Source organism: Oncorhynchus mykiss, chromosome 2 (assembly GCF_057628025.1).
Source record: "Oncorhynchus mykiss isolate SJ-2025 chromosome 2, ASM5762802v1, whole genome shotgun sequence".
In the NCBI taxonomy this organism is placed as follows: domain Eukaryota; kingdom Metazoa; phylum Chordata; class Actinopteri; order Salmoniformes; family Salmonidae; genus Oncorhynchus; species Oncorhynchus mykiss.
Window position 1 is genome coordinate 73,158,568 of NC_143023.1, and position 25,228 is coordinate 73,183,795.

Here is a 25,228-nt window from a genome sequence, read left to right on the forward strand (position 1 = left end):
ATTGTGTCTGTCCATATTGTGTCTGTCCATATTGTGTGTGTCCATATTGTGTCTGTCAGTGAATGAATGCAAAGGCTGAATATAATGTGTTTTGATGTGCACCAAAAGGTTGATGATTAAATGCTATGAATATTATACATTTACTTCAAAATAGACTTTTCCAGTTTGAAATCCCTCTTACCACCCCATTTGGTAGCTGATTCTGGAGCCTAGCAAAATGGCCTATGAGAAGAGGGAGCAGCTCAGCATCCACTGTAGTGCTTATTAGTCAGCACTAGTGTGGGGTAATGTGAACCACAAGGTGAAAACAACTCACAGGCCACAAATAATCATTATTTAAAATGTTCATAAAAATGGTACTGAAACACTTTGACTTCCAGCTGTTTTGAATAGCCTGAGCATGGCGGAGCCGAGGGAGAACGGCCTCTGTGTTAATTACCCACAGGCATTAAAATAATTAATAACTTTCCAACTTTCTCCCTCACACTTTTCTGTTTATGCTCTGCCAGAGCACAGTGAAGCTGTCATCCTCTCTTCATCAGAGCTGAAAATGTATGGCCCTGGCTACAGCACTAATCACTCAGGTCCATCCGCACTGCTGACCCACTGGGTTCCTTTGAACCTCAGCAGGTGACCCCAGGTCACGGGGACAGGCGTGTTTATGTCCGAGAGTTCAGCTTTATCCTAAGGAAAAATACTCCAGTCGTAATGGCAGCAGCTCTGAGAACTGGCCTCTGCTGCCCGATCAGTTACATATGGCCTTGTTGCTGCCAGGAACAGGAAGGAGAGATATTTTCAGTGCTGCTTGATGCTTGTGCACAGGGATATGGGGGTGCTAGTCAATCAAACAGAGGGGCCATAAGGTGACAAGACCCCCTATTTGGAATGTCAGTCTGTGGAATGTGTCCAGCATAATACACCTATGTAACCAGCAAGGCCAGTATATATGAAAAACCTGCACCGCAGCATAATTTATGAGATTACAGTCACTGTAATCAACATCATCTACTGGACCTGAAGGATGAGGGATTCAAGTGTGAGAATGTGTGTCTATTGTACCTCAGAATGAAGAAGAGTGTGTGTGTGTGTGTCATACCTGGAAGGCAGACAGGTCGAGCAGGGCGAAGCTGTTGAGGAAGCGGAGGCCTGTTAGGGCCACCTGGATGACCCCGGGGGCGTAGGGCTCCTGTGGGCTCTGGGCAGCCGGCTCAGGCAGGGAGGAGCTGTGGAGCAGGATGCAGTACAGAGTGTGCACCACACCCACCAGGTCTGTGGACTGCAGCAGGGCTGTCAGTCCTGTGGGGTCTGCACGCTTGTTGTCAAATATACTGGGAGACCTGCAGAGGATACAGGGAATATAAATACACATGTGACATGATCATTTCATTTCTGCTCAATGAACATAGTGACAGAAATGTTATATAGGGAAATGAATTGGATCAGAGTACTCCACATTACAAGATCTCCAAACTCATTATTGCTTACTAAGAAGTAAATCTCCTTTCTACTAAAAAGCTTAGTTAAAAATATCCTGACTTTTCATTTCATTCTATATCAAGCAGAAGTTGAATTCACAACATAGCTCTTCAGCTTGCAGCTTGACAACAAGCTGAAAGTCAGTAAACCTGAGAAGGTGTTGGCTGCTCTCCTCACCGCAGTGACCAGAGACCCAGGATGTAAGAGTGAAGGCAGTCTGGTCCCTGTGGCTTCTAGATTTCCACTCTAGACCAGGGCTGTCCCCTCAGATATAAATAATTGGGCCTGCCCTCTTTACCCTGCATGCCTATCGGGTCAAGTGGCTTAACTGGTTACACAGAGAGAGAAGTTGGAGTCTGGTGGCTGTGTGTGAGAAGGTGTCTATGCTCAGCTGTGCAAGTGAAAATTATTGAATAATCAGGGTTAAAAAGCTTGGTCATTACCACTACAACCATAGCCAGAGATATTATTTAATGGTACAACAGTGACACAGAAATGTGGCTCTTATCTTCACCAGTTTGGAATCTGAGTTTGCTCCTCCAAGCTGGGCAGAGTGAACACAGGAATTTGGAAGTAGCTCTGACAACAGCTCCTCTGCCCTTGCCTGCAGAGAGCTTCCTGGCAACATGCTGTGTATTCAGGCACATTTAATTAAGGCACACCTTACAGGATTGAAAGCAGCGTGTTCGTGTGTCTTAGCCAGGATGCCACCCTGCAGATTAAAGGGATTGGTAACATCATCCTCTCAGTACACATCACAGGTGAGAACAGAACCGGAGTATAATACAGAATTGGCTGGAAGGAGAGGTTGCTCTGCGTGCCTCAGCTGCCCTCTTCATGAGACTGGAGGCCAGTCAATGCAAATGTCTATAAATAGAGTACAAAATGTACTCTTTCAAACTAGATAAACAGCACTACATCAAAGTCAATGGCATCAGAGAAAACTCATCTCAAATCGCTCCCATTGTTTTACATTTAGGATGCATGCAAACAGAGTTCCATGAGCTAGCGCTGACAGGAAATTTAAGAATACTCCTGCTGCACAGGCTGTGATTTGCAGGCAGAGAAGAGGCCGTTTGACCTCTGGATGGAACCCACTGTACATGCTGTTACTTGATGTTGGCCAACAGCTCTGTGTGGAAATTCGTAGCTCGGCAAGTACATGGTTTCTAATGCCAATTAAATCCCTTGACACAGCAACTGGCATGACCAAAAATATTCCAGGACCATAGTATGCATTCTCTCCAGTATAATCTCATGAACACACAGAGGAACGGGTAAGAATGGAGATAGTTGGCTGGATTAGCAGGGTGTTGATTATTACACAACATCGCTCGGTCCGCTCATTAAAGTTATGGTGCCGTGTTTTCTCACAGATATTAGGTGACAGTCTCAGCAGTACTCCCCGTGTTGGTGTGAAGCAGCTGGGCACTGTTACAGAACACAGCAGCTGGAGGGGAGAGGTATACTAGCAGAACAGCATCTAGAGTATTGTACGTAAATCAGTCCTGTTGATACTGACTTATGCCAGGTTTTGACAACAGACCTGAAATATTTGAGCTAAAATACCTCTGTCCTAATTAAAACTGTGACACGACAGATACTAAAGGGATCTGATGTACCCATATGACGCGTGTCTAACTAGCAGGGCAGAATACCTCTACTAAGGGTCATGCTATCTTTGTCAGTATTGCGTCTCAGTCTGTGTGCTTAGCCTCTGTCAGCGGCGCCACTGAGGCTCTCTTGGGGGTGGTCACAGTGACACACGTGGGTGGGTTTACCCCAGTGTGCTGGAGGCAAGGGTTTATGGTGAGTGACAGAGCACTGGAGTCAAGTAGATGCCTATCTCCATCAACAGTAACGATGGCCTCGCCAGCGCTCAGACTAAAGGAAACCACTGAGTGCGATTGAAAAGTAGGCTGTGTATTTGTTTGGGTTCCAACAACCAGTCTTTATGGGACGGAGGACTTAAAAGATTCAATAGTGAGTCACGCCTGCCATTAGATTTCTGAACTGCCATGTGTGAGGGCTCTGGGAGTGACACGCCAGGAAAATGACCTCTGATCCCAACGCCAACAAAAGGAGAGGATCGTGGACTTCAGGAAACAGCAGAGGGAGCACCCCCCTATCCACATTGATGGGAACGCAGTGGAGAAGGTGGAAAGCTTCAATGTTCCTCAGCGTGCACATCACTGACAAACTGAAATGGTCCACCCACACAGACAGTGTGGTGAAAAAGGCGTAACAGCATCTCTTCAACCTCAGGAGGCGGAAGAAATTTGGCTTGGCACCTAAAACCCTCAAACTTTTACAGATGCACAATTGAGAGCATCCTGGAAGGATGCATCACCGCAAGGTATGGCAACTGCACCGAACGCAGCTGCAGGGCTCTCCAGAGGTTGGTGCGGTCTGCCCAACACATCACCGGGGGCAAACTACCTGCCCTCTAGGACACCTACAGCACACGATGTCACAGAAAGGCCAACAACCACCCAAGCCACTGCCAGCTCACCACTATCATCCAGAAGGCGAGGTCAGTACAGGTGCATCAAAGCTGGGACCGAGAGACTGAAAAACAGCTTCTATCTCAAGGACATCAGACTGTTAAATAGCCATCACTAGCACATTAGAGGCTGCTGCCCTATATACATAGACTTGAAATCACTGGCCACTTTAATACTGTTTACATATTTTGCATTACTCATCTCATATGTATATACTGTATTCTATTTTACTGTATCTTAGTCTATGCCGCTCTGACACTGCTCGCCCAAATATTTATATATTCTAAATTCCATTCCTTTACTTTAGAATTGTGTCTATTGTTGTGAAATTGTTAGATATTGCTGCACTGTTGGAGCTAGAATCACAAGCATTTTGCTACACCCACAATAACATCTGCTAAACACGTGTATGTGACAAATAACATTTGATTATTTTTTTTTTTCACAGGGATGTCTGGAGAGGAGGGAGACATAGAGGGATGTCATAGAGGAAGGGAGACGGCTGCCACCCACCGGCCAGTCACAGCGAAGCACAGCTTACACATGGCGTGCAGCAGAGCGGTAGCCTGATGGAGGAAGGTGGACATCTTGGGGCTCTCGTCCACTGGGCCCTGGACAGACAGGAAGCAGCCGTACAGCTTGTCAATCAGACCCATGTTCACCACATAACTGGGGGAGGGACAAACACAAAAGGAGGATAAGAGTAAATTCACAGGAAATAAACAACAAATTACTAAACCTTCACAATGAAATATTTGATGTCATTCAAGAAGTGTCTCTGTGACATATGTTTTATCCTAACAAAGGCCCTCACTGAGTGCAAATCACTGGCAGTGATCTCTCATCTAAGCCCTCTATACTCCTTGTTATTAGTGTGATATCACCAATTTGTCTTGCCAATGACAGGTCTCATGATCATGTTCCCTCTACTATCTCAGCAACAAAATCACTCGTAACAGCATCCTTACATTTACATTTGAGTAATTTAACAGATGCTCTTATCCAGAGCATACATTTTCATACTTTTTCTGACTCCAATAAGTCATTAGAAGGTGGTTGTGCCCCCCTGTGCCAGCCCAGAGCTAGGCCCCTGACTGTCTACTGACCTGAGGCTGCCTCACAGCTCAGGTATGCCTTTCCCACCCCGCTCAGCCCTACCCACTATAGGGGCCGACAGGGAGGCTCAGCAGTCAATCACAAGACCTCCCAGATGTACCAGATACTTCAGTCCAGATTCAGGAAGCCTGCCACTGTTCTACACTACATGAGTTCATTCCTTACCCTCTCGGGCTCCGTTTAGCTTATTCCCTCAACTCGCTCCCTCGTTCGCATACCTTTTTTTGTTGGGACTGTCAATCAAAATGGGCTCCTCAAGGCAGGTAATTCCTATTTTTTCAACCTCCACAATAGGTCATCTGACACTTGAACCACGGCCCCTTGTTATGACTTCATCCTCTTCCACAACTTCACTAGAGCTGAAAGGAGCTTTCCACGCACAGTGGTGCACAATGCCTAGTCCAAAGTCTGTTTGAAAAGCTGTTCAGTCTTGCCCGTGTGTGTTTCAACTTATGACCTACATGCATCTGTATGTTTCTGACACTGGTAGGAGATAAGTATGGTACAAAGCCTGGTGAGTGATTGGTAATGAGAAATGAAGACTTAGAAGGGGAATGCTGATGTTCTCTTTCTGTGTGATCTACAGTTCACCATAATGGGGGAAAAAAAAGTGTTGCTGAAGTTACCATCTTTTTGATCTTATTTCCTCCCTACCATCACATACATAATTTGAGGCAGAGGAGGTAAATCTTTCATTGCTTGCAGGGATTACTAGTCTGACGACACCATTTTTCTCAGGCTCTCCCTTGTCTCCAGGGTTACGACTGGGTCATAGTATGAGTGTTAGGCCTGGTGCAGCTGCTCTGGTCAGATGAATCATTGGCTGTGGGAGGGATGATGTGAAGACTCCACTCTACCCGAAGGTCTGGGCCTGCCTTTCCTCACCGCCCCACAGTGCCTGGACAGACACAGCCCCTGCTACTCAAAGGCCACGCTCAAGAGGATGTTGCAAACTTTCAGGAGTGTTCTTTGTTTATGTTGCCTCAAGTAAAAAACATGACATATTACTTTGCTGAGGAGTTTGATCCAGAACGTGTGAAAAGTAGTTTTTGGACAGATGCCAGAGGACACCCTCTCTCACCCTCACTCCAAGCCCCTGGCAAGAACATTATCTGACCTTTTCTAAGGGAGCTGACCTTTTGTAGTAATCTTTTCAACTAAAGGCTATTTCTGATAGTAAGTAAGTTGGCTTAATTTCAGTGGTTCCCCAGATCAACCCTAAAGGAGAAAGTAGAGATAGGACAGAGGTGTTGTGACACGGAGGAGGGCCGTAGTAGCGCGGTTTGGTTTGAGAGAGAGGAGGAAGAGCTTACCTGATGAGGTCATGGGCCCGGGTGTTGAATGGCTCCATAGGTGAGGTCTTGGTCTTGGTGTCTGGTGATAGGATGCGAGGGGCGTCTCCGCGGCCACACTCGGGAACATAGGGAAGAATGAAACTCAGGATGGTAGCGCTGGTCTGCAGCAGGCCGGTGGTCAGCCCCTCAAACACCTGCTTGTTCACACTGCGACCGAAGATGGACTTGTCTTCATCTGGGACGAACAGCTGAGAAAAAGACAGTGGGGTCAGTCAAGAGTTCCGTAAACCTCTATGTCACAGTACAGTCTGTACCAGTAGCTCTATACCTGCTCTTTCGAGCTAGCTTGTATCACATACAGCCTTGGCTTGTCCTTGTCAGCTTGCCAAGTCCTCTGTCAAAAAAGGAATCTTGACATTGATCGATCATAGTGCAAAACTAACAGTGTCCCAGGCAGTCACAGTATCCACCAACAGCAGAGTTCAACAGAAGACCAGCTCATTGCAACCTCAGTTTGACTTCTACAACACAGGCCAAGGCCATTTGTATTGGTTGGGATCCTGATACGGCATGGGATAAACAACAACACAAGTGTTATTGTATAATTCATCAGGTGTGGGTCATACGTCGGTGGTTATCAGTCAGTGTGACATGGTTACTGTTGCCGTGCCAGACTACTGCTGCTGCCATATGAGAGGTCTCAGAGGTATTCCCTCCCTAGTAACAAGGAAAGACAACCGGATAATGAGATTGTAGAGAAAACCACTGGAAGTAACACAGGGGGGTGTTCTGTGTTCACCATCATCTGTGATATTAAACCAAATGCTCCCCTTACCCATGCCTCATATACATAGACGGGCTGATAGAAATGGCAGCATACCGATTCCTCTGACATGATTGTGGACTTTTTAAAAATGTCATATTTTCATGTTAGTTATCCCAAACTCTTTATTACCAGAAGAGCACAAGCATCTGAAATATTCCAAGAAATGTTTATGAAGATATATTAAAAGAGTCTCAGGGTATATAAAGACTCAGGTCATGGTGTTCTGGTGACAGGAGTGTATATCCCTTTTTAGTTCAGTGACATTTTTGCATGTGTGTGTGTATATTGAGGTTAATGTTTAGTTTTAGAAATAAGGAGAAGGTCAGGTAAAATGTCTGAACCATCTCATTTAAATGAATGGTTAGGGCAGCATGCTGACAGCGTTAGTAAATCCACCAACATTCTCCACAAATCGAATTAAAGAGGGACAAGCACAGACGCCGGCACTCTACCTCCACCCACTTCCAAACACAAACACACACGCACACACACACACACACACACACACACGTTCTTACGCAGACTATTCATGAGCCCCATGTTCGTCAGTGTCCAAGACGTCTAAATAAGTTAACGTTGTCTTGTTTAACATGTCAGTTGTCAAAGCAGCTGTGGGGATATACGTTTTATATAATCTGAAGCATACAGACTAACCTCCCCCTCCGTGCCCTCAGGAAACATGACTGCTTTGAATTGGAAGTCAGGGCTGGAGAAGGAAGCCCCAATAGAGTTCATGCATGTAGTAAAGCCCATGTCTTTGCCTTGTCCGGTCTGTGCAGTCACCACCATTAGATGTTTACAGTCTCTGAAAGAGTGCTAAAGGTTTTGGACTGACATATAACCCATCCACCATACTGCCTGCTTCAGTCTCTCATTCCCTAAAGCCCAGAAGTATCTGTGTGGCTGAGGTGGAGGCTGAGGTGGTGGCAGGGCCAGGATTTGTACTGTAGCATGGGTCTCTGTGTTTTATTAACACTGTGCCAGGAAGGAACAAATGCTGGCGATGTGGCCATGGTTTTTCAGCACTCACAGTGTTGCATATAGTTAGGAGAATTGACATAGACAGAGACATTGGGAGGGATTCATTAAACAGATTGGTCCTTGGGAATACGATCTACAGTTCTGATCATGCCATTCAACCTTCGGAAGTATTACACAACGTTCAGGGACTTACGTTTCCATACAAATAACATCTTTGAATAATACATGCGTTGTTTAAGTGAACATACATTTCATGTAATGCCATCATAGCAATAATGATAGTAATAAGTGATGTTTTTTATGGTGTGGTGAAAGGACACTTACTGTGAGCTGATGCAGCAGCAGGTCCATGAGGGAGGCTACCTTATTGCTGAATAGAACGTAGGAGCAGTTGAGGTGGCAGCGAGAGCATGCCAGAAAGTATATGTTTACAGCAGCACATAGGGACCTGAGGAGAGAGAGTGAAAGACAGAGGGAGAACCAGATGAATCCCTTGTCAGAAGTCAAACTAAATAGTTCAAGGTACATTTCAACATTAGTGTTACAGTGTAGGTGTTCATCCCCAGGCATTGACATGGCTATCTGAAGTAATCAGGAAACCAAAACACACTCCACCAAATGTGTGGTTCCTTAAGGGCACAATTTTATCTTTGGAAGGGTTGAAAGTATATAATGTCATTTATGTAAGAGTAGGTAAGCAGAATTCAGAAACATAGTCATATCAACTACACTGAACAAAAATATATAATGCAACATTTTCAAAGATTTTATCGAGTTTCAGTTCATATAAGGAAATCAGTCAATTGAAATAAATAAATTAGGATTGGATTTCACTTGACTGGGAATACAGATATGCATCTGTTGGTCAGATACCTTAAAAACAAAAAATATGGTTGTGGATCATAAACACAGTATCTGGTATGAACACCATTTGCCTCATGCAGCAGCGACATCTCATTCGCATAGAGTTGATCAGGCTGGTGATTGTTGCCTGTGGAATGTTGTCCCACTCCTCTTCAAATGGCTGTGTGAAGTTGCCGGATATTGGCTGGAACTGGAACATGCTACCGTACACATCAATCCAGAGCATCCCAAACATGCTCAATGGGTAACATGTTTGGTGAGTATGCAGGCAAGAACTGGGACATTTTCAGCTACCAGGAATTGTGTTCAGATCCTTGAGACATGGGGCCGTGCATTATCATGCTGAAACATGAGGTGATGGCGGCGGATGAATGGCGTGGTGACAAATGGGCCTTAGGATCAAGTCACAGTATCTGTGCACATTCAAACTGCCATCAATAAAATGCAACTGGGTTTGTGGTCCGTAGCTTATGCCTGCCCATACCATAACCTTACTGTCCCCATGGGTCAGTGTCCACAATGTTGACATCAGCACACTGCTCGCCCACACAATGCCATACACACAGTCTGCCCGGTACAGTTGATACTGGGATTCATCCTTGAAGAGCACTTCTCCAGCACGCCAGTAGCCATCGAAGGTGAGCATTTTCCCACTGAAGTCGGTTACGACGCCGACCGGCAGTCTGGTCAAAACCCTGGTGAGGATGACGAGCACGCAGACGAGCTTCCCTGAAACGGTTTCTGACAGTTTGTGCAGACATTCTTTGGTTGTTCATATCCACAGTTTCATCAGCTGTCTGGGTGGCTGGTCTCAGACGATCCCGCAGGTGAAGAAGCTGGATGTGGAGGTCTTGGGCTGGCGTGGTTACACGACATTCCTGCAGTCAGCATGCCAATTGCACACTCCCTCAAAACTTGCAAATTTTAGAGTGACCTTATTTGTCCCCAGCACAAGGTACTGATCATGCTGTTAAATCAGCTTCTTGATATGCCACACCTGTCAGGTGGATGGATCATCTTGGAAAAAATGAGAAATGCTCACTAACAGGGATGTAAACAAATGTGAGCACAACATTTGAGAGAAATAAACTTTGTGTGTATGGAACATTTCTGGGAACTTTTATTTCAGCTCATGAAAAATGGGACCAACACTTCGCGTTGGTCCAAATGCGTTGGTCCAAATGGGACCAACACTTATAACTCTACCCCCTCACTACTAGTCAACTGGTTATCCAGAGCTAGGGACAGTAATAAGAGATCTGCAGAACCAGTGGAGCTCGGTGCAAATCACATTCAGTCCAATCTGGAGTCTGATCCTGCAGCGCTTCCTCTGTAGCGATAAGGCCATTCCTCTCAGCAGCTCCTCAGCTCAGAGCCTAAAGGCAGGCCTCTGTATTATGCCTGCTTTAAACAAACCCTATGAGAAGATTCATGCCACAGATAACTGATGAATAATTCTGCTCTGACTGCTGCGCCCCCTTGTTTAATCACTTAATATTTTCTGACATCTGTATATTTTAGCCAATAGAAAAGTGGCGTGTCCTATCTGCTCTGAGGAAGAATGGAATCTGGCTTTCCTATTCTAGAGTAGGCCATGTTTATTTCAACTGGTAAACATTTTGATATCTCCCGCAACATTCACATCTGCAACGCATTTCCACTCCAACCTAGTTGGTATTTAGATAGAATATAGCAGAGACTGATGTAGGCCTAGGTTGATTGGTCTGTCAATAACTTCCTCATTACCAAAATTACTCATCTTGTTTCATATGCTAGTGGGGATATCTGTAATTTGTTCTATATCATTATTGACATTGTAGTGTAAAGCTGTCAGACATAGAATTTGGTGATAATGTGAGAAGTATTACATTGTGAGTAATGGGAAAGTATCCAAATAGTCCCATCAATGTCTGGTTAAGAACTCTGGGGTTTGCTTGCTTAAAACTTTTAAACACCTTACTATATGAGTATCATATGCTGTATGTGTATGGGCATTCTAGCCAAATAAAATGTTGGGATCTTTTCCGTCACCATTTTAAATACAAATTCCTGAGAAAATGCAAACCAAAACAACATGATTTGGTGTGTTGATCCCTGTTTCTGCCAAACGCCTCCTCAATAAGATCTGTTTTCCAGGAATGCACAAAAACACAAATGCCACATTAATTCTATTGTCCATTAATAGTCTTGGAATGGAGTGGGTGGAAGAAGGCAGCCATCATGGTTGAGTGGAATGATAACACAGCCTCTATTGGGCTAAAGTGAAGTAACGTGAGAACCCCACCAAACTGTGCTCTCTGGGCAGCCGACCAGAACCGGAGCTGCCTCAAATTATTATTTTTTTCTCTCCATAATTTAGTAATTCAGCCATAAGTCAGTTTTTCAGTGACAGAAATCCACCATTGGAAACACTGCAAACCAATGGAATGAAATAGTAGCTTTCCTCTCAGTCTGATGCTGTGCTGCTTTTAATGTGTTCATTCTGTATGTACAGAGATGAAACCAGGCTATTATCACTCCCATGCCTGACTCAGAAGGGAGAAAAGCCATTTCAGGTTAAGATTCTTTCAGTTACTGTGATGGAATGCAAGGTGTCCTTATCGAATTAAACAAGACAGGGTGTCAAACCATAGGGAAGGTAAAATGACAGGGTAGGCTGATCCTATTACAACACTGACATCGTCCTACATGAAAAGGCCTCGGAAATCTATAAGACATAGAAATTATGAGGAGAGGGAGCAAGAGAGCAGTCCTAAAACACAGACTACTAAATGGAAGATGAATGATGACAAAAAAGGGAAGGTCAGTAATTTATTAAATAACTTGTAAATAATAGGCTACAAAAGCAAAGCCCGAAATGGATTAGGCAAACACCATCTTCACAATGTTTCTATAATAACCTGTCAACCATAGCACCCTGGTTTTACTCCATGCGTAAGTGGAGGCTGCCCTACCCAGAATGTCATTATCCATGTTGGGAGCTGGGGGGGGCGGGGAGACAGGCCAGTCCCCAGGTGGCTGCCACTCTTATCCAGCAGATTAAAGGGCACATCCCTCATTTCTTTAATCTTATTAGAGAGAAAAACAGCTGTCGACTGCTTCCATTCTCTTCACAAACCCATAGGACAGAGATGGATCTAAAGGCACATTTAGCTGTAAATGTCAACATATCAAATATATGCAGACAATTTTCAATCTTATGTAGAACATGCATTTCATTTGTTAGAAGATAATATATTATGAATTATATTATACTGAATAAAAATATAAATGCAACATGCAACAATTTCAAAGATTTTACTGAGTTATAGTTCAAATAAGGAAATCAGTCAATTTAAATGAACTCATTAGGCCCTAATCTATGGATTTCACATGACTGGGCCACTGGGGAAACAGGTCCAGCTAATCAGAATGAGTTGTTCCTACAGCTTTACTACAGACAGAAATACTCCTTAGTACCTTGCTCATGAAACATAGGACCAACACGTTAAATATTGCGTTTATATTTTTGTTCCGTGTATATTTAAGCAATAAGGCCCAAGGAGATGTGGTATATGGCCAATATACCATGGCTAAGTGCTGTTAGGCACGAAGCAATGCCTTATTGCTATTAATCGACTGGTTACCAACGTAATTAGAGCAGTAAATTAAAATGCTTTGTCATACCCGTGGTATACGGGTATGAAATATACCACGGCTGTTATACCACGGCTGTCAGCCAATTAGCATTCAGGGCTCGAACCACCCAGTTTATAATGATGATTTTAGGATAGGAATCCATTCCATTCTAATTCGAATCACCACACACACTCAACCAAACAGTCAGATCTGAAGTTATGAACATCCTACCGACTTCTCACAATCGTCTCAGTCAACTGCTCATGTAATGAGCATGCAATTGCTTTGTAACACAGATAATCAGGCATGTCTTAAGCCCGCTTTAAACAAATGGTGAGAATGTCAAAGGCACGTTTGAATAATGTCCTTACAGCAGCTCATACAATGAGCAATCTCAGTGATCTGTCTTTTGCTCCCTCCCACCTAAATCGGTATGATTAGCATGACACCTGATATCATCCATTCTCCTGGAATCTCTGTTGCTGTGCCCACTCGACGACAGGCTCAATGATTTTGAGGAGCAATTTAGTAAAGTGCCACGCTAGCCCGCCTCGTGTTACCGTGCAGTATGTAGGTAGTGTTGGTTGACCCACGAGTGCCAATCCATCCTAACAGGCAGCATTCCTCCACCTACATAGCTCTGGGCTGCCCATTTGACCGTGTGCCACGCCCACAGCTGGACCCCATCATTTGGTGCCTGCTCCACCTGCCAGACTTCACCCAGCAGGAAACACAACGGGCACTTTGTTAATCTGAGAATAATGAAGCCTTATCTTGTAGACGCGGGATTAGGTTCCACTGCTGGCCCATACTGACAGGTTGTATAGAGAACGAGGTAGAGAGAGAGCCCGAGAGAGAAGAGGAAGAAGCCTAGAGAGATGGAGATAATTAGCAATGTAATCTCCTCACCTACTGTAAACTGCTTAACCCCAGTCACCCACAGCAGAGCTGATCACCTTACTGGCCTGATGAGGCCATAGACACACAGCGATCTCAGGCTAGGAGTTACTGTAATAATAATAATCAGAATTATTTGGTGGGTGCTTATATTTGTCCTATTTCACACATGTACAAGTGTAGAGTGCTAGATAGACTAGAGACACACTGACAGGAGAACACCTTGACCTGGGACAGCCCTACACCATGCAGCCCTGTGGGGATCACCCTGGGTGGCCGACCGGCTCGGACATAACAGGGGGGCTGGGGGATTGGGAGTGTCACTGACCTCTGTGGCTGAATTAAAACTCTTAAGTTTAAACCATTCCAGAATCCATAGAGTATCCCAGGGGCTGATAGACAGATGGCTGGGAAGGGAAAATTAGAGCGAAGGTCAGGATCCTCCCCACCCCCACATAGTATTGTACTGCCCAAATACCCCAGGAGACACTTAGGGCTCAAGAGTATTTAACAGTATTTTCTTAGTGACATAAACAACAGAAACAGCATAATAGTTTAGGGTACTGGGACAATACCAACTAGACTCCCCTTACAGATAGATGTTTCCAATTTTCCGAAGTCTAGCACTTCCTATCTTGCAAAGACAACAGGACATCAACCATGTAAAAGACTCTTTATGCTTTTTGTCACTGGGTTATCAAGCAGGAGATCGTTCCACCTAAACCTCAAGCTCACGTTTCCCAATGTCCCTGTGCTTTTCCTATGTGCCCAGTAAGGCCTGACCATGGAAATGCTGCAGAAATCTGATCAACTTCCAGATCAGGTTGAATCCCTGCTTTTCAACAAAGAAAATTTGTGTTCAGAAAAAAAAAGAAAAAAAATCCTAACATGCTGTCCACACCGCTCATGTTGCAAAATGAATTTACATATACATGTTATTCAATTACTGCACCCACATTGCTCACGCGCGCCAACGAACGTCTGCGTTGCCAAGCGCTAAAATAGAAGTCCGTTCCATTTGTGACGCTGAACGCAGTGCAAGTCCTGCCTCTTCCATCTCCTCATTGGTTTATAGGAGCAGATACCCAAGTGCCATCTCGTCATTGGTTATACCCACGTGGGGGATTGAAAGATGAACCGAGGTCGGTCGTTCGTGGTAATACACCTTATTAGGAAAGTTGGCTGCCAATCGCCATATAAAGTCCAAAGAAGAAAAATACTGGAAGGAGGAGAGATGACTAAAAAAGATTTGGTTTAACATTTTGTGTGTGGATTAATTGTTGGAGTTGAGGATCTTGTGCATTTCAGGTAAAATAACTTAACTTTATATCCCAGGACAAATTAGCTAGCAACAGCAAGATAGCTAAATAGGACAAATTAGCTATCAACTGCAAGCTAACTAGCTAAATTGCCATAAATGTTTAGTGCTTTTCGACCTATCCCCAAATTAATATAATTGGTTCAGAGTTTGTTTTGATATTTCAACCTGCGTGTCGTGATCGCGTTTGGTGTGGGGCGACAAAATCAATTTGCGCACGTCTGGTTTGGGCACGGTGTAAGCCAAAACACAAGGTGAAGAGCAAATCCATTTCCTGGTACCGTCAAACAATCCCTTCATTCACTGCTATCTAAATGGCATTTCATTTGATTCTCCTGTTGATCTATCTGATACCCTGAGTGCTTCCAAGATGTCCATTCTGCCTGTCATGCCACACCGGCTGGGTATATACTGGGAGAAATCTGATGAGCCGTCACGCATCACACACACATGCAAGCACACACTCACTCACTCGTACCCTATAATGACATCCTGAAAGGAAACCACAGGTAGCAGCTTTGATTTCACTGGACACACTCAGTAATGTGACAGAGGTGGTCAACTACAATAGTGTTTTAACATGCAGTGTCCTAGCACAGCAGTGCCACTGCACTGTTAAGACGTCTCTCTAAAACTAGAAAGCAGCTCGTTCCATTTTCAGCAAGGTAGGACAGGGGCCCCTGTTCCACTTATCACTTAGATAAAATGGATACCACAACCAGAGTCATATTGAATGGTCTCTTCTCCCTACTCTAAAGGAATAAACAATTCTCTAAAATTCAACTCAAAGTTATACGACTGGCTCTTCAGCCCTTCAGATGGGCCAGTATGTCTGGTCTAACGCTGGCTTGTCTTCTCTCTGAGTTATACTCCAGCAGCACCAGAGACGGGCCCATATGCTGACAGGCTCTGGTGCTGAGCCCAGATATCACTGGGACACTAGTCCCATCTCTCTCCCCCTCTCTACTCCCCAGTGACCCCTTCTGGGAGACAAAGGGACATATCCCATAAACACACAGTAGTTGACACAAGGTTGGAATACTTGAAGAAAGCATCCATCTTGCCTTAACACATCTGAGAAGTGTTGGATTTGTTAAAGTAGTGATATGGAAACTTTGCTTTTGCTAATCAATTCACACAGTGATTTCCCCAAAGCGAGGAAGGATGTGCTGATAAAGTTTTAAAAAACGCAGTCAGAACGACACCTCAGTTTACCCCCCACCTAATCCACACCTCAGCCTGGGGCAAAACATTTTCTCACCATATACTAATAGTGACACTGAAGATAAGAGTCTCCAGAGGCAGAGAGAGCAGAGCAGAGGTGCTGCCTGGTGAGGATCTGGGATCATTTACAGCTTGTTTTAGACAGCTCTCCCCCTCCTCCCCTAGGGAACACAACACTCTCCACTCAGAATCCCACAGAGCACACACTTGCACTGCTCCAATAAAAAATATACATTCATTGAAGGATTTTTAACAATAGTCCCTCAAGTTAAGATTGAAATACACAACTTTATTAGGAAGAGTTTATTTATTTATTATTTAGATGATTGAACGATTTTCAAAACTACAAAATTACTCTCCAGGTGCAGACCAATTAAGGTTAATCTTCACATGCAAGTAAATATGGTTTATGCATGACTTTCCACGTTAACATCTTTGACATATTCGACAAACTGCTATATTCATGTTAATGAGAGTTGTTGCTCTGCTAGTCTAGACAGGGATCCAGCGGCAACAGGGTTACACAGGGACATTAGCAGAGCCTCACTGGGGAATTAGCTCATTAATGTAATGGTAACGAGGTGGAGTGGGCCTCCCAGAGGGGTAATATTGCCCGAGCATCTCCAACTCTGCAGTTGACTTTTTTTGTAAATCACTCAGCTTATCTGAGAGGAGGCGATCAATACGGCAGCATTACTGTAAACAGATAATGTAGCGAGCGCTGTGGTTAGCGTCTGTCTCACAGACACCGCCCATTACGCCATCCTGATGAGAAATAGTGATTAGTGGACAAAAAGACCATGTCCTTGTGTTGCATCTCATCACCACTGTAGCTCTCAATATTCTCTTCCCTTGACCTGATTTGACTCCCTTACCTTTCCTATTTTGTAAATGTGTGTGTTTATAGAATGTGGGTGGAGTAATACATGTTTAACCAGGCACAGGACTACATTGAGTGTGGGCGGGGTGTGTCTGAGGGGCTGGATTGATATGCTCTGTAGGGTTATCTCAGGTTCAGACCCTAGTTCATAGCAACAACCCCAGGCCTTCTACTCTACAGCACAGATGACAGAGAAGGTCTATAGAAAGCCAGCCTATCACAACCTGAGCCAATCAATACCAACAAACACCATAGGTGCTGGTTAGACCATTCAGCTGTCCAGACAGGACCTGGCAACACTTCGCATGTTTTGCCATTGGCAACATCATGAATACAGTCACTAAATACTGTTAAAAGTATAATACTACTGATTCATATATATATATATATATATATATATATATATATATACACACACACACACACACACACACACACCAAGAACTGGACTAATTTCTTAAGCTTTTCTTTAGTTGCATCCTAACATTCCTAATTGTGATGACGAAGGAGTGAGTTGCCCCTTCTTGGTGTATTGGACTTGTCCTCAGTCTTATGCATATTTATAGAAACTCTGGAGAAGTTATTCTCAACATGTTCAGACAAGGTAGTAAGTAATTGAGTACTGAAAGAAGGTAACTGGGAGGCCATTCCATTATCACTAGACATTGCACACTTCAGCTCTGGATTGGACAAGCTGTTCTGTAGAGGATGAAATAAGTACCTCTGATCCATGGTTTGCGTTAGCCGGTAATAGCCGGCTTTTGGACAATAAAAAAATTGAAAATCCGATAGATAAAATTGGTGCCGGCCAATTGTCTGGGAGAAGAAGAAAAAATCCCATTGCGAAATAATACTTTTTAGCCTATTCATTGATGGAAATATCAGTCCATGTAAATACATTTGACATGCTTATCTATAGTGTATTTGCATAATTCAGTGGAATTAAATTGGCGCGTGTATTGTATATTCATTATGTATCTTATTTATCACACACATAGGCCTACAGCATACAGATACAGAGCCCATTCAAAACTATTTTTCCCAGTAGGAGCTTGCTTTGTCTTGAACGCACAGAAGAAGTAAGAGATTTCCGAGACCCCAGTTGTTTTGAACACGGCATTAAACGGCAACAAAAGGCAGGCTTCAACAGCGCGTCACACACCACTTTGCAATGAGCTTTTGAAAACATATGCTTAATTGTTTGAAATCTGAACGTTTAATACATTAATACTATGATTCAAAGTAGCCCTTTAGCTCTCCTCTCGTCTACAATTCTAAGGATACTTTCATCACTGTCACAATGAAACCGCTCGCATGTGCAGTGCCATTTTGGCAACTGTGTTTTCCTGCTAATTGTATTATCGAACAAACATTTGTGCGTCGTCTACTGCCTTGTGTGCATTGCAGCGCTTATAATGTGAAGAAATAACAGTTTATCAACGTTTGAAGCTAAACATTCCGATCTGTTGCATCAGACTCATTGCTTTTTTAAAACTTAATTATTTACGTAGCCTAGGCACACTGGTTGTATGAATTAGGGTTCAATCCTCCCACAACTTTCCCAGAGTCTGTTTGGAATAGGCTATTTCTTTCTTGACAAGCTGACCAATAGAATAGGTAGCTTTTCTACTATAGTAAATTGACATAGGCTAGTGATTTTGCTGTTCATTACTCGTCTTGTTGACAGATGAAAAGTTAATGTGGACAGTTATTCTAACATGTTCAAAGTGCACATCAGAATTCGGTAAGAAGGACCGCCCATCGCTGCATTCTCAACTTGCACGTTCTGTTAATATGAATGACCATATTCTAAAAGTGATTTCTGTCATTCTGAGAACCGTGGGTGGACGCCCTAATCAGCTTATGAACCCAATGCATATGAGTCCGGTACATTTCTCAAATGTCCGTCACCACATGTTCCTAACGGAAACCCTGCTCTGATCTTACACACCTCGTCATAGTTACAGTGGATTCAGAAAGTACTCAGACCCCTTGACTTTTTCCACATTTTGTTACGTTACAGCCTTATTCTAAATGAATATAGTCCCCCCCTCAATCAATCTACACACAAAAACCAATAATGACAAAAAAAACCCACTACATTTACATAAGTATTCAGGCCCTTTACTCAGTACTTTGTTGAAGCACCTTTGGCAGTGATTACAGCCTGGAGTCTTCTTGGGTATGACGCTAAGCTTGGCACACCTGTATCTGGGGAGTTTCTCCCATTCTTCTCTGCAGATCTTCTCAAGCGCTGTCAGGTTGGATGGGGAGTGTTGTTGCACAGCTATTTTCATGTCTCTCCAGAGATGTTCGATTGGGTTCAAGTCCGGGCTCTGGTTAGGTCACTCAAGGACATTGAGACTTGTCCCGAAGCCACTACAGCGTTGTCTTGGCTGTGTGCTTAGGGTCATTGTCCTGTTGGAAGGTGAACCTTCGCCCCAGTCTGAGGTCCTGTGCAGGTTTTCATCAAGGATCTCTGTACTTTGCTACGTTCATCTTTCCCTTGATCCCGACTACTCTCCTAGTCCCTGCTGCTGAAAAACATCCCCACAGCATGATGCGGTCACCACTATGCTTCACCATAGGGATGGTACCAGGTGTCCTCCAGATGTGACGCTTGGCATTCAGGCCAAAGAGTTAAATCTTCGTTTCATCAGACCTTTTTGGCAAACTCCAAGAAGCTGTCATGTGCCTTTTACTGAGGAGTGGCTTCCGTCCGGCCACTCTACCATAAAGTCCTGATTGGTGAAGTGCTGCAGAGATGGTTGTCCTTCTGGAAGGTTCTTCCATATCCCAAGAGGAACTCAGACTCTGTCAGAAATGTTTTGGTACCCTTCCCCAGATCTGTGCCTCGACACAATCCTGTCTCGGTGCTCTACGGACAATTCCTTCGACCTCATGGCTTGGTTTTGTCAACTGTGGGACGCTTATATATAAAAAGGTGTGTGCCTTTCCAAATCATGTCCTATCAATTGAATTTACCACAGGTAGTCTCCAATCAAGTTGTAGAAACATCTGAAAGATGATCAATAGAAACAGGATGCACTTGAGCTCAATTTCGAGTCTCATAGCAAAGGGTCTGAACACTTATGTAACTAAGGTATTTATATTAAAAAAAAAAAATAAAAAAAAAAAAACATTTCTAGCAACCTGTTTTCATTTTGTCATTTTAGGGTATTGTGTGTAGATTGACGAGGAAAATAATTTATTTAATCCAATTTAGAATAAGGCTGTAAAGTAACAAAATGTGGGAAAAGTCAAGGGGTTTGAATACTTTCCGAATGCACTGTATGTCAAGTGGAACTCTCAAAGCATAGTAACAACCGTGTGTGTATGGTCTTCAGCTCCAACAAGCAAAAACAGTCCAATTGTGAGCAAAAGACTCCAAGCTACCTACAAGCAGAAACCTCTCCCCCCATTTAAGTTAATCAAATTCCTCACAATACTGAAGTCTGCTTCAAATTCTCTAGGATTAGTGATTGAGGAAGTAAAATGTTTTAAATAAATCGATAAACACGAATGGCCATACGTAAAAGCATTATAAATACAAGTAACGTTTGTCCATTAGTGGAGGTTTGGGAAACAGTAAATGCTAATAAGTGAAGGAGAGAGTCCATTCCAGTCCATTAGAGTCCCAGTGTGGTGAGAATGGCGGTCTCTCAGAGGTTATCTACTGGCAGGCCACGCTAACTCCAGACCCACAACTCAAAACCACGACAGAGTCTGTCTGATGGATTAGACACACGGCCTTTCTGTAGATCAACAGAAAAGAAGGAATACAAAATAGATGACCAAAATATTATCCCCTTCTTTTTTTATTCTTTTTTTAAAATGGTGCATTATTATTCATGATCCATTTAGGATATTTATTGAGATGCGAGCACTATAAACAGAGAAATAAAAGGAGGGGCTGAGGTTACCTCACATCTCCAATTGTAAACAGAGGAGAGCTGTCACTGGGGTCAGGGAGAGGACACAGTCTGAGTGTGGACCATGTCTTTAGAGGCTGTACACAGCAGCTGAAAAAGCTCATGGTTTTTCAGTGGAGGTCGGGTCGGACGCCGGACAGTGAAACGCTGGCTCATGAGGCTATGAGAGTAGCACTAGGCCAGGATATTGTATGCTGGTTGTGAAGACTAAATGAGACTAACTTGCTCTAGGGGTGCTGCTTTGCAGATGACCCTGTGCTGTTTTTAGCCTATTGAGGGTGTATGTGTGGTGTCAGGGGGGGGAAGGAACACAGCAAAAATACAACATTTCCATTTCAATGGATTAATGAAGTTGTATTGTATGGGGAACAAGGTCGTTCTATCCAAAAACAACGGGGTAATTGAAATGTACACTTCCTCATGGCTGTCTCAGCAGAGGTGACAGAGAGTTGACAAATGGTCATGACCCCTGCAGAGCCACAAGCAGCAACCACATAGTTTGTGTAAAACCCTCTAATATGAATAAAGAGTATCAAAAGACAGTGTGCTTGGAGAGGAGGTGAGCTGTATTTGACTGTAAAAGCTGGTACTCACTTGATTGGAATGCGTGGGACTGCGGTGGGGGTGGAGGCTGCAGTGACGACCAGCAGAATCTGTTCCAGAGCAGAGAGTCCCCCGCCCACCTGGAACGCCACTTGATCTGCATTGTTCTGTAGAGAGAAAGAACAAGAACCACATTCAGGTAACAGGGAGCTGGACGGACCAAGGTATCACGTTACTCTCAGTGTGGACCCAGCTTCTCTTTTCCTCACCTCCCAGTTGGGAATGAAATCTGAAACAAAGTGATCCCCAAAGCATTCCTGTTAAATCTCAAAAGTGCACAACCCCAGCGTTCCACCCCCACTACAGCCCAGGCAAGTCTCAATGGAGGACAGCTACTCTGCAGACCCACACACACACACACACACACACACACACACACACACACACACACACACAGCACCAGGGTGGTCTGTGTTCACAAACACAGGCTGAGGGGAGACTGTACAAAAGTAGAGAACAGAGAAATCAAACAAAAACTTAAGAAAATCATCAATCAAGATAAGAGTATTGGATACATTCTGAATTTACTCTTTATTTATTCCAATATAAAATGAGCTATAACTCTGACAGAGGAAGTGCACCCAGCTGAGCCTAGCACACTGCATTTAAAAAAGGTGCAATATGCAAAAATCACTCCGCCATTTCCTGGTTGCTAATATTCTAATAGGTTGCCTAATTTCAGTTTGTGTGACAAAACAATGTATAGTGTAGAGAATCATTGTCATCTAAACCGATGTGAAATATATTTTCTAGAAACAAAAATATTGTATTAAACTGTTTGAAGCTGGTCTACAAAAAATGAAAGCAAAAGTTTAGCATGGGAAGCATAGAAATAGAGAACATATCAACCTCTTCTGTCATTCTTATTGACAGCGAGTCTAAGATCTATAACTCACATTTCTATGTGCATTTGGTCAGGTCGCCCAAATAGTTACATATTGCAGTTTTAAAAGGTATAGTAGAATGCGCCTCGAAACCATCATTAAAACAATCATTAAACAAACATGTTTAGTCTAACACAATAGTGTCAATACAGCAGTCCATAGATTTAAGACCAAACAGCACTAAATAAGAGGGCCCTGCCCTGTTGCAAGGAGAGGAGAAGAGAGTCAGAGCTCTTGGCATTGGGTCAGATGCTGCTGCAGCTACACAGTCCAATAAATCAACAGCTCCAAAGCCCAGAGCAAGCGGCTGCTATCAGACATGTTAGTGCCTGGGTCGACCGGGAGGATAGGGGCTCCAGGGGAGGAGTGGGTGCTGATGGAAGGCTTTCCTCACAGAGGGAGCAGCCAGGGGGACAGTCATTCCTCACCACACCAAGCATGGAGGTACACTGGGGGTCCCTCCTATACCTAATGAGGTCACTGTCTCCCAGGTAGTGTGACAGCCCTCAAATCCAGGCACTCCACTCTATTTTAGTTCCACGGATGAAGGGTTTGCCAACAAGCCTGAACACATTGAGGAAGCGCTTTGCAAAACGATATATAAGCTCTTCATCTGTCACTCACACAGACTGCCAAGGCACAAGTCAGCAGGATCCGGTGACAAAAAACACTGAACTCTGCTAGGGTTAAGGGATTTGGACCAACACACTGAAAAAACACCAGAGGCCCTATGTATGATGTGCAGTGAGGATTATGGAAATCTCTACCATGATCCAATCTGCCCATGTGTGTGGTTGAGTGCTGTTTATAAGAGAACAACCTCCTTTATGTAGGTTACCAGCGGTTTCCATCGATATGGTCTCTAGCACTGAGCTGGGTTTAACCCATTCTTAACTCACCCATCAACGCAGCCATCTAAAAGTTTCTGGGCTAAATGAGAAAAGGCAGCTCTTTCATGGTGTCTTATCAAATGGTCTTTTAAAGGGGTTAACTAGGACCTGCCCAGCTCTGGCTGTCTGACGGTAAAGCCAGACTGGGACAGTTTGGCTGCATCGGTCTTGGCCTGTTGACAGATCAATCTGCTGTGACAAAAAAAGAAAAGAGGATTAACCTCCAATCATTTTAGCCAACTTCTTCAGGTGGTCTACATCTGCAATACCCATGGCATCCTTCCCAGACATGACCCATCTGCTCGTGTGGAGATACACAATCATTCATTTCTTAAAAGAACACAATCAGATATTGGTGTTTTTGGTGCAGGAACCAGCATAGTAAATCAGTGAGTGGACCTCTGTGGTGTTCCTCACGTTTCGGGTTGAATGCATTCAGTTGTGCAACTGACTAGGTAGGTATCCCCCTTTCCCTTCCTTCTATCTATGATGTACAGCTTTACACTCTGCTGGCTCAGTACTGTGGATGGCAGTAGAGCAGAGCAGGAATAATAGGCCTTCTTGTTCCCGATCAATGAAGAATAACTTTTAAATTGAAACAACTAAAGAGAGCAAATTGCAATAACAGCCGAATTACATGCAATGTTAAACAGAACCCTCTGGTACGGAGTTCTTCAGGCACACTTACTGTGAGTTACACATAGAAACAATAGAGCTGTCTTTCATTAAATAACACTTTGAAACACACTGGGAACTGTATAACAACCTTAAGGTGAGATCTCCATAGGACGTGTGCTGTAGTAACTATTGTATCTATTGTTGCCAAATGTTGATTACAGCCAACAGGCTTCCGGTTCCAAAGCCATGGTTACAACATCTGGATTTGATTCATATTTTCAACATGCCACATCTAGCTTAGCACCAATCCTCCACTCCATGTAACTATGGAGCAATGTGTGATCTGTCTGTGTCCTGTCACTCCCTGCTAGACAATCTGGTGACAGTGTAATAGGATGAGGGGTACATTTCTTCTAAAGTGAAACTCCCAACATGACTGAGGACATGAGGAAAGGCGAGGGGGCAGGCCAGACAGTCGAGTCTATCATGAATTATAGAGCTGAAGGAATCTTACCCAATTCTTACTCCTGCTGACCATTAGTACCCCAGCTAATCAGAAGGCTGGCAGCTGTTAATTCCTGTGGCTGTGGCACTGCTGAGAGAAGCGGGAGAAAGGGAGGTAGGGAGGGCCAGCCGGACAGCTCTTTGTAGTCACCTCCCACTAGCCACTTTAATTAGATACATAAAGAAAGGAGGGGAAATGGAGGGGAAAGCCCCGATCCTCTGGCCCCAGGCGCTGGGGAACAACTGGCTGGGAGTTCATTAAAGGTGTGACACAGGACAGCCCCTTTGTCAATCAGTCTTTGGCCTCAAACTGGTTGCCCCAAACAATATTACAGACGGAGTGAGCAGGGCAGACACCCCCATACATGCATTTCATCTTGGACCCCGACTAACATATACACTTGCAAAAAAAGCCTGTGAGGAGTAAACAAAGTCTCAATTTTGTTCAGTAGTCTAAACCAGCATCTGCATGTATGGGAGGAGTGATAAACCACAACAAGACTGCTGGAGTAAACATTTAGAGACTGAGTAAGAGTTTGTATATTAAAAGGGTGTAATGGCATGCTGTTTGGTACACTAAAGTAGAATGATTGGTTGAGAGACTGTAAATGGAGACTGTAAATGGGAAACAATACTGGGTGAGTTTATTTTAAATGTGAAACAATACTGGGGGAGTTTATTTTGAATGAGAAACAATACTGGGGGAGTTTATTTTAAATGTGAAACAATACTGGGTGAGTTTATTTTAAATGAGAAACAATACTGGGGGAGTTTATTTTGAATGAGAAACAATACTGG

General features: G+C 43.8%; 1 protein-coding gene across 7 annotated transcripts in view; it reads right to left on the minus strand.

The window, feature by feature from the left end:
• scaper (S-phase cyclin A-associated protein in the ER) overlaps nucleotides 1–25,228 on the minus strand; it is a 116,052-nt gene that overhangs the window by 12,614 nt on the left and 78,210 nt on the right. For all 7 annotated transcript variants that reach the window (XM_090206745.1, XM_021571194.3, XM_021571178.3 and 4 more), the window contains 5 exons: nucleotides 21,526–21,641; nucleotides 8,523–8,646; nucleotides 6,410–6,639; nucleotides 4,494–4,649; nucleotides 1,097–1,337 (listed from right to left, as the gene is read on the minus strand). In XM_090206745.1, the coding sequence (XP_090062871.1) occupies nucleotides 1,097–1,337; nucleotides 4,494–4,649; nucleotides 6,410–6,639; nucleotides 8,523–8,646; nucleotides 21,526–21,641 (867 nt within the window). The remainder of the gene's footprint in view (nucleotides 1–1,096; nucleotides 1,338–4,493; nucleotides 4,650–6,409; nucleotides 6,640–8,522; nucleotides 8,647–21,525; nucleotides 21,642–25,228) is intronic.